Here is a 13,644-nt window from a genome sequence, read left to right on the forward strand (position 1 = left end):
ATCCTATCTTAAGCTACCAACATCGTAACACAAAATCATTAAATAAAAAAGAAACTAGGATCTAATGGATGTGGAGACATCAATTAGCATAGGGTATAGTCTATTTCAAAATAAAAAAACCTAATACAATCTAGGGTGAAAATTAGAGTTTGGGTAATTTGGGAAAGTAGGAAAATTAGGAATTTTAGGTTTATAGTTAGGGTTTCAGGGATGGAAGAAAGGGGTTTTGATATAATGATGATGGGAGACCAAAAGGGGGCAAGGTGGGATTCACACGTGTAGCCTTACGGGCACACGTGTGGCGTGGGGTAGATAGGTTTAGGTCAGCAAAGGTTTGGATTGTGAATGGGTATGGGAAAGTTGAGTTTTGGAGAAGACAAAGTTCTAAAATGGGAGAATGAAAAACCTGAAGAAAATACCCGGATGAGGGAGAAAAGAGAAGATGGTGTAGGGATAGATGGAGACCCCACACCTCCGTTGATAAATATTAGTCTCGCACCAATCTCCCTTCCAAATCGCATGAAAGTATCTTTAAATCGCATGAAGATGGAAGAAGAAAGCAAGAGCTTTTCTCTTTCTTTTTTTTTTTTTACTACAAAATCCAATGGGAGAAAGGTCACACGCCCCCCTCTTTTTATAGATCCAAGAAGTTTCAAAAATTATGATAATCCCCCTGTCTTGTGAATCTTAATGAAAATAGTCTTAGTCTAAATAAAATCAACCAAAACACTCATAATGTGTCCAAATTAAATCTGATTTAGTTAATCAAATTCAGGTCATGTAAATATACTAAAGAATTCCAATGCATTCAAAATACAAGCACGTAGACGGAAGGTTTAGATTCCAGTTCATACTAATTACAAGCTGTAAAACACAACTGAGGATTCAAAATCCCTTTAATGCGAATGCAATTGTGATTTGGATTCCAATGCTGATGGGGACATCACGCGCACACGCGCACTCACGCCGCCCCCCTACACACGTACGTACGTAGAAGGAGGACCCCGCCATCGATCTAGCTCAATGACGACGTCCAGGGAGGGCCTCCTATCTAGAAGTCAAGTTTTGGTTCAGAAAAGTGGCCCGATAGTCAAGAAAAGCCCACCATGGGATCTCATGATCGTGGCCCACTCGTCGGATTGGTTTTATATTTTAGGTTTTGCTTATTTTTATTATTTAGAACATCGTGAACACTTTAGATTTCCTTGTTTGGTTTTTATTTTAGTTTACTTCATTGCCAAGTAATAGGTGTCGCACATGGTGCGAGTTTTTGGGTATAGGGTTCTCCCTATAAATAGGCACCCCTTGTAGTTCTTTTGATTCATTGAAGTTAATAAAAAAATTTCTGCTTTATTTTTCTGCTCTCTTCGTAAGTTGTGGAAGAATTCAAAAGTGGGTGCGAAGCCCTCCCTTTTCGAAGGGCTAACTACCGTGGTGCGAAGCCACATCGATCCCGATTCACCCCCATCCTCCATCTTTTTTTCCATCTTCCCCCACCATCCGTACTTCAAATTCGTCCTTTTGTTGCATCAGATTTCTTCATTACAGCAGGTTTCCAAATCTCGGCCCGCAGGCGAGCTGAAACTTCGGCGAAGCACCACGCACAAACCGTATATCGGATCGAGCTGAGATTTGAGGGTTTTAGAGTCCATCCTGGCCGACCAGGGCCAAGGTGACCTTTTTCTGAATAGTGGGCCCCATACACGTGCGGCTGGGATCACACGCACGTCCTTCTGGGCCATTGTTGCTGTCCACACGCGGGATCATCTTTTGGCTCAGGTTTTTATCCTCTTTTATCCTCTCATAGCCGTTTTTCATGAATCCTAACCCTAGATTACATGATCCCTAATTGATTTGCCCCTTTTTATCACCTTAGGGTTCCTTGAATTGAAATTAGGAAATCCCTTAGATTAGGGACTGATTTTTATGCATGAGTAGTTGATTTTATTTCCCTTTGACATCGTTTGGTTTATAATTTTTATTGGTCCAGTCCTAGCCTGTGTCGGCTTGGACCCGCATAGATTCCCCTTTTAATTGAATGTTTGGATTTTCATGTGGGACGTGGAATTTGTGTGATTGTTTCTGAATTAGTAAAGATCTAAGCCTAAAATCTTGCATATCATATTTAATTTTCCATGTCCTGCCTCAAATGCATTCCAAATACAAGCTCCCAAACGAGCCCTAAGCCATATTTGATAATTAAAGACATTATGAACATAAAATTAATATTGTAATGCATTCAAATTCAAAAGGAAAAAAAAAAAAAAAAAACTAAATGCCAAAATAGAGATCTACATACCATATTGAATGCTTAAAACATTACAATCAAGAGTGTACAAGGATCCACATGCATGAGCAACACATGTAAAGATTCAAGAGGCAACACATGCCACCATTGCAATTCATGCAAAGAGAACAAACTTCACAACTTTTGTCAATATTCAAACTCTAAAAAGAAGTCACATGTCCAATAATAGATTTACTTATAACGTAGAAATGATGAAAACTTTAATAAAAGGAAAAGAGTAAAACATCACTACTTAAAGCATTAATTCAATTAGTCCTTAAGTGAGGGTAGTTTAGACTTTTACATTTTTTTAAGGATTAAACAAAAATAGGATAATCACGTGATAGATGTAGACCCCATGTTAGGCTCATGTGTGACCAAGTGAGACCCACGCTTGTCATCCAGTTGGGATTCACAATCTACTGGCATTATATTATCCTCAGAATTGAGCATAGCAGACACATTATCAATAAAAGTGGTGACTATTGGAAATAGTAAACAACCTCAAACTCTAAATCACTTGCACGGTAGGCTCCATGAATAATGCATCAATTCAAGAAAATTAAATACCTCGACAGCAGCTTGAACAAGATTTACGAGCTCAATGGGCATCTTGATCCAAATCCCCTTTTTACCCTAAAAATAAACATTAGAAGAGTTATCCAGTTGTCATGGATAAAAACTATGAACACCTTCTTTAAATCATAATCATTGAATATGGACATGAAATTTGTTAAACATGCTAAAATCTAGTCTAGCCCACAGTTTTCCAAGGAGAGCAAAAATAAAGTAGACAATCTATAGTAGTCAAAGCTAACAAACAAAGTCAAGCAGTCAAAATGCTAATTCATTGAACATGGTTATGAAATTTATTAATAATACTAAAATCTAGTCTAGCCCACAGAAGAAATAAAGTGTACAATTTATAGTAGTGTTATTGTTGACAAACAAAGTCAAGCAATCAAAGAAGACACATCGAGCTAAAAGAAACTTCATTAAATCCATGAAATGGATATCTGATAAATAGGTGTGTGTGTGTGTGTGTGTGTATATATGCACACAATAAATAATATCATATGGTTTAGATGCTATATAACCATTGGCATTGTTATCAAAATCATACATTTCTTATTTGAACCTTACAATTCAAATCAAACCAAACCCCAAATGATTTATGTCAAGGATAAGAATTGTTTTTGAGGTGAGCCACACAATTTACAATGTTATTGGTCAGTAATGGAAGCCATGACAAAAATTCACTTTTAGCTTTTAAAAAAAATAAAAAATAAAAAAATAAAAATTCCTATTCAATATCTTTTATCAATAAAAAATTCCTAGATTCTTTCAACACTTAAAAAAAAAAAAAAAAAGTTTAGAATTTGATTTTTGACGGAGTGTTTGAAGGTTTATTGGCTTTTTTCAAACCCTACATGGGAGGATAAAGAAAACACCTTTTGGAAGTTTTGATGATACTAAGTAAATGCTTGAATACCACAAGTTTCTTATAAATTCCAAGATCCAAAAACACTAAGGTCGTATTATGATTGTGTTTAGCCATCACGAGTTACAATAAAAGAGAACAACAAAAAAGGCATAGGGTTTTATCATGCGTTGCAAAAAAAAAAAAAAACGGAGCTTGTTGATCTTCAAGTTTGCATGTCAAGAATGCAGTATGGATTATTCTTTCTATTTGGAACCATATTCTAAGATACGATGCTCGAAGATTCGATATGGCACAAAGTATCACACCGTTGGGATATGGAAATATCGTGGGAAAGATTGGGAAACATCACATGTATCAAACAATATATCATAGCTTAAGGAAACACTAGGGAAACTATAGGAAATTTTGTGGAAATTGTCAATGAAACTTCAATAAATGTTAAAAGATACGTGATTACACAATTAAAAGGAAAAATTACGAATGGTAGTTTCCAATTGTCTGGGGAACAAAAAATTACTTTGTTGTCAACGATAAGTGATGCAATTATATCTAAAATGAGTTCATATCCTTCAAATGCCATACAATACAAGCAATAAAACACAAGACATGAACATATATTTTTCAACACAGTAAATTTAAAGGGCAAAAGCGGAAGAAATTCTGATTTCCCCATTTTCTTCAATTTTAACCTTCAAAATTGAAATTTCTTGCTTGAAATCTATGTAAACGCATAAACTCATCTATAAATATGGATTTCTACTTGTCTTTTTTTTTTTGAAAGGCAGTGGATTTCTACTTGTTTTCTTGCTTGTGTTGTATTACAAACTTTAGATTAAAGGCTCCTACCTGAATCACTCTTGGATCGCCATTTCTCCACCAAATTCTTGCTTTGATGCAAAACAACTCACGTGATGTCAAAAAACCAAGAAACACAATCCAAAAAAATTCAGGCAAAAATGCCTTTTTTAAACTTTTTCTGGATTTTTTATATTTTCCTCAGATATTGCAAAAATTGTTATTGTGTTGATCAGTACTTGCAATCAATACTATGCATTTATAACACATTCTCCAACAATAAATCATTTATCATGATAAATCGACATGTGTGGACTCCAAACATGTATAAGATAGATACATGCAGATGGACAGGTACATCTGCCAAACTTTTTTTCTGAAAGGTAACTAAACCTTTTTATTAGAAAGAATTGCCAAAGAAAACAAAGGTGGGAAAAAAATGCAGCCCGAAAGAAAACAAATATAGCCTGAAAAGATATGATCATTTTTACAGACATCACCAGCCTTTAAACAAGAGGCCCAATCCACCACATCCCACTTGATCTTCCTGACCACCACTACCTCCAACCCACAGAAATTACATAAGCATAGGATATTCCTTTCTCCCCAAATAACCCATAAAGTTGTCATTAGAACTAACCACCACACCACTCTCTCTTCTTTCCCAACCTCTCTGTGCCAAGCCAAGAGGAGGTCTTATATGGACCCCAGCATCACCCATGAGGTTTGGGTGATATCAAGGAGGCTACACCACACCTTTTGAGTGAAAGGACAATGGATTAAGAGATGATTGATCAACTTTGCGTTGCTCATACATGTCAAGCAAATGTTAGGGAGTACCATCAACCTTTATTGGAGGTTGTCAATTATGAGCACCCTCTTCCTACCCACCAACCACACAAAAACTACAACCTTGGGAGGTGCGCCGTAGAACCAAGTAAAGAAAGTTTGTGCTTCACCTATCTCAGTAGGAGTTCCCGAAGCATCTTATAAAAAGAGAGAACCAAGAAGCGGCCGAACTTGTCTTTATTCTACATGAGTGCCTCTTTTTCACCCAAGGGAGGCAGCCATTAAGATGCTCCAAAACCTAATAAAATCATTTGCTTCCTTATTCAAAAGGTTCCTACTTCCTACATCAGGGGACTCATCAAACTTTTGTCAAACAAGTATAAGACCGGTACATACATCTTATAAAAGTGTGTTGATTTTGTGGACGTTGGAGTTAAACTGTATGTTGAGTGACACAAGTTTTGCAGTTTCCTTATCTAGGTAGATGCATAATTGTGTTGGTTTTCTCTTTGATTGAAGTCAATGTGATAATGAACTACTTTGGAAGAAACTCCTTGGTGGATGATATAGCTTTGTAATATGCTTTTGCAATTATTTTTTAAATCTTTATGATAGGGGGCAGAATTCAGTGATTGGTACGAGTGGATTTATAGGTTAGCAAGCAGGTGGTGAATAGAAAGTCATATTCGGTAGGTTGTTTCTGACCATAGTCACCCCATTACCTGACACTAGGGTGAATCAATCTGTTATGGAAAAAATGGGTTGTATGGCCTATATCAGCCGATACGATCATAAAGGCCCCATTTTGAAAATTTTATTTTCAATTTTTCTCTTGCGTTTCCATTTCTTCCTTCATTTCAACCTGGAAGGAAGCTCAGAAACTAAGTTTAAACTAGATATAAGACTATTTCAAGGATCAAAACATGAAATTGAGTGGGATTCAATGAATCGAAGCAAAGTGGACCATGTTGGGAAATATCGAAAGGGGTAAACCATTACTTGTTTTCCATTGCCATCTTTATTTTGTTGGTACTTATATGTTACGGGCCCTAATCCACCAAATCATGCTTGAGTTGTTTTCGACACCTAAATACAATGATTATATAATGGCCTGTAATTGTGTGGTGTTCGAATTATCTCCGATATTATCGAAATATCTCCAATATTATCTTTATCTCCACCTCAGCGATACCGATAACACTAGTAGTAGTGATACCAATAACTCTGGTAGTATCAGAAATTCCAGGTATTAGCAATGTATCGCTAAGTATCGCCAACTATCAATATCACTAATGTAATCATCAATATTTTCAACTACGTAAATTCTAGGTGTCGCTTGTATTGCCAATGCATCAATATCGCCAATGTATCACCAACTATCAATATCACTAATGTAATCATCAATATTTTCAACTATGTAAATTCTAGGTGTCGCTTGTATTGTCAATGCATCAATATCACCAATGTATCGCCAATATTTTCGATTATGTAAATTCTAGGTAATGCCTGTATCATAAGTGTATTGATGATACTTCAATAATATTGCTAACATATTGATATCATCAAAATTTTGTTTATTAGAAAAAATTTTATTTCATTTTTTTAATGGGCACATGGTTGTATATGGTGTTCAATTTGTCATTGATAATATTAATAATATCTCAATATTATCGATATCGCAACATGCACGATATTGAGACCACAATCTTTCGTTTCCTTTCCAATTGTTGATGATTTCTTGCTGAAATATCATGTGTTGTTGATATTTTGCAATATCGATGGATGCTTGGATGAAAGGTTAGATGGTTAAATAGGCCGGATGCAATGGTTGGACTGATTTCTTACAACAACATATGCTTTTAAGGCCCCATTAAATGGAAACTTGTCATGTATGCATTCTTTTTGCATTTTTTTTTTAAAAAATTTCTAAATATGCAAATATGTACATTTTAACATCTCCTGAAGTTTCACTGAAAATTCTACAGTTTTTCCCATGTTTCCCCGCATTTCTAGTTATCAGCGATATCAATATTGTTTCTATATCCCTGGCTAGCGAAACTTGTAGCAATAACGATACTTCGAACACTGATTGTGTCATCAGCTCATCATTATTCATTTGGAGACTTATAATCTTAATTAGATATTTAAAATCCTAAAGATAGGAGCTTTACTGTTTTAGGGTCAGTCTCAAGTTAATAGTATTAGGCAGCTCGAGATGGCATTGTTACTAAAAAATGGCCCATTACACCATCAAATATATGTCCAAAACCATAAACGAGAACATATTTTGGATGATCACATTTTTCTTAATTTTCCATTATTTCTTTTACATTTTTTCCTTTTAAAAAAGCTTTGAACGTTACAGGGCCATAACAGACGTTACGGGGTTCGTAAAGGCAGTTGCAACCATATCGTAATGGTCACATGGCCAGCCGTTACCATTACTAAATACCTTGTGTTCTGACCCTTGGTTAGAAATAATTTCATGCAGTCCGTGAGTATAGAGTTTTTATTTGGATTTTCTTTTTGCTCCTGTTCATTGATTCAAAATTTATTTATCATCAGTTCATGGTGTATACTTATTTCATTATGGAAATCGCAGAACACCGACTCGTAGCAAATTTTAAGGGAAATGGGCAAATTCTATGTCATAATTCAAGTATGTGTCCCTAGGGTGTACGACTCTTGGGCAGTGTGCAGCCTGCAGGTGAGAATAAGGGATGCAGTATTTGTTGACTTCAGACAAGAACGGAAGCTACGGCTGCCAGAGGGCATACATTGGGTCAGTGGCTGTTAATTAGTAGCAACCAACAATTTGCAAGAAGAATTGAATGTTGTTGTAGATGTTGTGGCCAGTTACATGGGAGGGAACAGCAACACTTGTAGGTGCCCAGAACAGGGGAGTTGGGTTGGGTTTATTTTGTGGAATTCTAAGTCTGTTGATGTTAATCGTGTCAGTCATGTATTTCTAGTGAATAGCTGTTAATGTCCATCTCTTTTGTATGGCTGAGGTGTTTTGGTCTTCATTCTCCATCCGCATTGTCGAGTATTGGTCAAATATTTACATTGGTTGTCTGTTCCATGGCAGAGGTTGTGTGAACTGCATATTGCATGCACAGTGTTTCATATGGGATATATGTTTTGGAACTGCAACATGAGTAATTTGGGACGCTATTATGCTGCACGCTCCGATTTTAAGTTCCAGCTACGTTGCTGCTTCTATTCTGGTTTTGTGCTTCATTTTACTTCTAGAGATTCCATGGAGTGGTAAAGCCATTGGATCCGTCGCATGGGTGGCATCTTCCAATCATAATGCCTTAATCCAACCCATTGAGTTGATGATCTGTTGTTTAATGTACAGCTGAACTATTGAGAGTTAGTTAAATGGACGTGGAATCCACTTGATACTAAACAAAGGTAATTAACCATTGGGTGGATGAGTAAATGTTCAATATACCTTCATAAGAAGGGTGATGCACTGATTTTTATTTTTTTATTTTTTTCTAAATGGAAGATTCCACACAATGCATGTGGCTATCCAAACATCACTCACTATCCGTTGGAGTGGCTCTCCCACATTTCCCAGTTGCTATCCGAATAGACCTTTTGAAATCCATCAGTGAATGGTGATGGAAAACATAACTTATCCACCTCCACAGTGTGGATTCCTTGAATCAGAATAGTCCCTAAGGGTATATATATATATATATATATATATATATATAGCTATTTTGGTGACGAATGGGCAGGCTCTCATAAAGATAGAAACAAACCATTTGTTGCTTGATCAAGTGTTGAAGTTGAATACTATGCCATCCAAATAATGCATGTGAGTTGGTTAAAGAATCTATTAGCTAAGTTGATGTTCCTCCTCAAAAGTCCATGAAGAGGCACAATGGCAATCAAGCTACAATTCATATTTCTTCTAATCCACTGATTCATGAGCAAACAAAGCACACAGCAGTCAACTGCCAGTTTGTCTGAGAAGTAACATCCAAGGAAATATTTATGCCGCCCGTGAAATATGGGAATCACGCTACGAATATCTTTACCAAAGCTCTTGCAAAAGATCGTTAAAGAAATATTCTTGACACGCCAGACATGCTTGATAAATATGCTCCAGCTTGCGAGAGACTGTTTGTGTAAAGTCTAGTCTTATAATATTATTTCGGGGGTATTTTTGGCTTTACCTTTGTAGTTCTATTTATAGTTGTAATGTGTATATAAAGGGCTCCCATTGAGGAACAAATTAAAGATTTTTACATTTTTTTCCCCTTGAGACAGAGGATTGGAAGAAAATAGATTGTGTATGTTAGGTGTCATTGAGGTTGTTAGGTGTATGAAAGGGTTCATCTCCAGTTGGGTGGTGTATGTTAAGCCCAATTTGGCCGATAATCCTTTTGGGTCTTCTTAGTCGTGTTGGTGGTGTGTGGCTTGTATTCTCTGCTGCTTTTGCAGACTTCTCAATAAAATTGTTCTCTCTCAAAAAAATTTAATTTTCTAGTGGTAGTTTCATCAAGTACAAAAAAGGACATGTTGTAAATCTAAGGGACTTTGCCATTGTAGAGCAGTATAGATAATTGCATTCTCAGGCTATGGGGTCATTTAAAACCAAAATAGAAGACGTCCACCCACCCCCCCAAAAATAAATAAATAAATAAATAAATAAAAACCCAAACTAAAAAGGAAAAAAAAAAAAAAGAAAAAAAAGAAAGTCCCTCCATAGTTTTTTGTTAAGTTTATTTATCAAATTAGCGAAGGATCTAAAATTTGCAAGTTCAAGGAATCTTTTCTTCCTTTTACTTCTTGTTCAATAAGGTTCAGGATTCTTTTTTTCTTTTTTTTATCAATAACATCAGGGAACCTTCCGCATACAACATGCACAAGCTTTGAGCAGGAAGCCTTGTTTCTTAAATTTGTTATTGCCATTTCCATGTATTGTCTTTAACTTGAACCTTCATGATTCATAATTTAAAGCATAGGCATGCACCTATTTCATACTTAATATTTATTTTATCATCTTATCTTTAAAAAATTAACCTTTTCCTTATTGTTACCTATTGTTAATAATTGTTCTACCATCCAGGCTTATGCTTCTGTCTACTTAGAGGCTTAAACATAGTCAGATAGGTCTCAACCACCTCAACTCCACACCAGTCAAATTCATTAACAAAAACCTTATCTTGGTCATGGCTGCCTTAATTTTCCTTTATTTAAAACATTGCAATGCCAAGATTCATATAATACTAATCACAGATATCACGTTTTAGCAAGCATGGCGTAGATAACAAGCAACAACTTCGCTATAGCTTCTGAGTTCTAACCCTCAAACAAAAAGTACCGCTCGTCAATTTTTCTTTGCTCCAATTTTCATACAGAAATTCATTAAACAAAAAGAAGGATGACTTGTTTCCAGCAATGAGACCAATGACCAAAGGAAAAGAGGAGTCACCTGTTTCCTCCAATGAGATATCGACGCTCTTAGAGAAGAAACAAAGGCTTCAGAATCCATTGGCACCTTCATGTCAACTATGACTCCTCCATGGGTGTCATTGGTTGCAACGAGCAGTTCAACCGCCTCTTCATCATCAGCTAATGTTGATAGTACAGATGATGATGGATTTGCTAAGGTTGGCATAGCTCTATAATCATGACTCGCAGCTTTATCCTTGTAACCTACAGGAGCAAACTAAAATAACTTCAACATGTGTCACTAGGAATAATCAAATAGCGCTGAAAAACAATAGTATAGTTTTTTGTTTTTTGTGGAGAAACTTTTATTAGAAAACCACCAAAGAAACAATGACAAGAAAGAATACAGCCAGAATCAAAATACAAACTACAGCCCAAAAAGGAGGGGTAATTTACAAATATCGACGGCCTTTAGGCAAGAGGTACACACTACCACATCCCGCCTGATCCTTCTAACCACCTCAAGCAGCAAACCAGAGGAATTCAGGAAACACCAGTTGTTCCTTTCCCCCCAAATGGCCTGTAAGGATCCCGGCATCCCCAACCCCTCCATCATGCCAAGCGAGGAGGAGATCTTCAATAGATCCTGGCATCACCCAAGCAGTTTGAAGAGAGACAAGCAGATGAGCCCGAACCTTATAGGCGAAAGGGCGATGAATGAAAGGGTAGTTAATCGAATCGGCATTGCACATAACATCAAGCAGACATTGGGAGGAATGATCGACCTCCATTGAAGATTATCGATTCTGAGGACTTGCGTCCTACCCACCAGCCACACACAAAAGCCACAACCTGGGGTGGGGGTGCACCAAAGGTCCAAGTGAAGGATGTCATGAAACTTGACTCACTTGGAGCAGGACCTGGAGCATCCTATAAAAACATTGGACCATTTAGCAGCTGGACTTGTCTTTGTTCCATTAGAGCACATCCTTTTCCTTTACAGATGGGTGACAACCATTCAAGTGTTCCAAAAGCCTAAGGAAGTAGGACACTTCCTCCTCTGAAAGATTCCACTAGCAAGGAGGTGACCAAATGACTGCACCACAAGAAGAGAAGCATCAAGACACTGTAATGTTCTTTTTTGAGGAGATCCAAGCCAACCTTGGAAAACCCGAATGGAGTGAACTCTCGCCACTCCACACATCTTGTTAGACAGGCTCACATACCTTGTATAGCTAGTATACCTTGTATAGTTCGTTTCCATAGGTAAAGGATTTTGATTTTATTATTTTCCTTGTATAGATGACTGTAATCTCTATATATTCAACCCCTTTGGGTTGTCTCAAATACAAAAAAGTTTTCAGCTCCTCTCAGTTTTCATGGTATCAAAGCTTCACTAATCCAAAACCGGCACCACCTGTCAGATCCGACTACCCACTGCTCGTCCAACGCCCCTGTGTCGTCCGGTCCCTTTGCTCATCCAACCCCTCTGCTCGTCCCCTCTACGCACCTGCGTCGTCTGGTCCCTCTGCTTGTCCGACCCCTCCGCTCGACCCCTTTGCGCACCAGCGTCGTCCAGCCCCTTTGCTCGTCCAACCCCTCTACTCCGATCCAGTAACCCCTCTGTTCCGATCTAGCTTTTCCAGATCCAGATCCAGTGCCCCTCTGTTCCTGATCCAGCACATCCAGATCCAGCGCTCCTCTATTCCAGATCCAGCAACCCCTCTGCTCGTCCAGCGCCCCTGTTGCTGTTCCAGATCTAGCTTTTCCCGATCCAGAGCCTCTATTGCTGTTGCTATTTCGCCAAATCCAGAAAACTTCAACCCTTGGGTATCTCCTGCTGTACGGTACATCTACAACCTTCTTCTGTTGGAACTCTTTGCGTGCTTTACATTACTTCAGATCAATGGACAAGGACTCATCACGTACAGAGGCCCCACGTTGTAGTTTTGATGGTACCAACTATTCTCTATGGGCCATCCATTTTCAAAACTTCCTCAAGGGTCGTGGTTTGTGGGGACTAATTGATGGATCTGTTACTATCCCCACTTCCACCAATGCCAACAAATTAGTTGATTAGGAAATGAACAATGGACGGATTATTACCTGGATTCTCGATTCGGTCGATCGGTTCATTGTTGTTGGCCACACACCTCATCGCACTGCTATGGCAATGTGGGAGCATCTCCAGACAATTTATCAACAGAGTAATGCGGCTCGGTTATACCGCATAGAACAGGATCTCGTTAACTTACTCAGGGTGATGACAATATTCAATCATTTTACTTTAAAATTGTCACAATTTGGACAGAGATGGCTATAATGGATCTAACATTTCCTCATGACTTTAAGATATTCCAAACTATGCGCGAGAGTGCGCAAATTCGACAATTTCTTATGAAGCTGCGTCCGGAATTTGAGCATTGTCGGGCTGCTCTCTTGAACCGTGGCCCTACTCCTTCATTGAATTCGGTTATTAATGATTTATTGGCTAAGGAACAACAACTGAAAGTTCTCTCTCTTCCTTCCTCAACTCCGGGATCATCTGATATGGTGCTTGCTGTGTCCACCACTACACCAACATGTGGTTACACTCCTTTGACTTGTCGCGGCTGCAACAAGGTGGGTCATGTTGTCGCTCAATGCAAAGAATGGTGCGCTTATTGTCAACAGACTGGTCATAGTATTCAGGACTGCCGTACACGTGCATATGCATCTTCTTTCGACCGTGGACGTGTTGGTCGTGGTCATGGCCTTGGTCGTGCTCTTTCTGCTAATGCTGCCACTATTTCTTCAGAGCCGTCTGTTAGTGATTCCGTCTCTACTATTTCTGTTGAAGGTCTTTCATCACCTTTGACTCCTGCAATGCTCCAAAAAATTGTTCAGGCCCTTTCTACGGCCGGTATGTCAGGTATAT

General features: G+C 38.0%; 1 protein-coding gene across 1 annotated transcript in view; it reads right to left on the reverse strand.

Annotated features, from left to right (window-relative positions):
• The window catches only part of LOC131258136 (nudix hydrolase 2-like), a 48,218-nt gene that overhangs the window by 19,867 nt on the left and 14,707 nt on the right, over positions 1–13,644 (reverse strand). Inside the window, exons 2-3 of the mRNA XM_058259244.1 lie at positions 10,768–10,991; positions 2,858–2,923 (exon numbers count right to left, since the gene is read on the reverse strand). Coding sequence (XP_058115227.1) covers positions 2,858–2,923; positions 10,768–10,991 — 290 coding nt within the window. The remainder of the gene's footprint in view (positions 1–2,857; positions 2,924–10,767; positions 10,992–13,644) is intronic.

Source organism: Magnolia sinica, chromosome 10, assembly GCF_029962835.1.
Source record: "Magnolia sinica isolate HGM2019 chromosome 10, MsV1, whole genome shotgun sequence".
Lineage (NCBI taxonomy): Eukaryota > Viridiplantae > Streptophyta > Magnoliopsida > Magnoliales > Magnoliaceae > Magnolia > Magnolia sinica.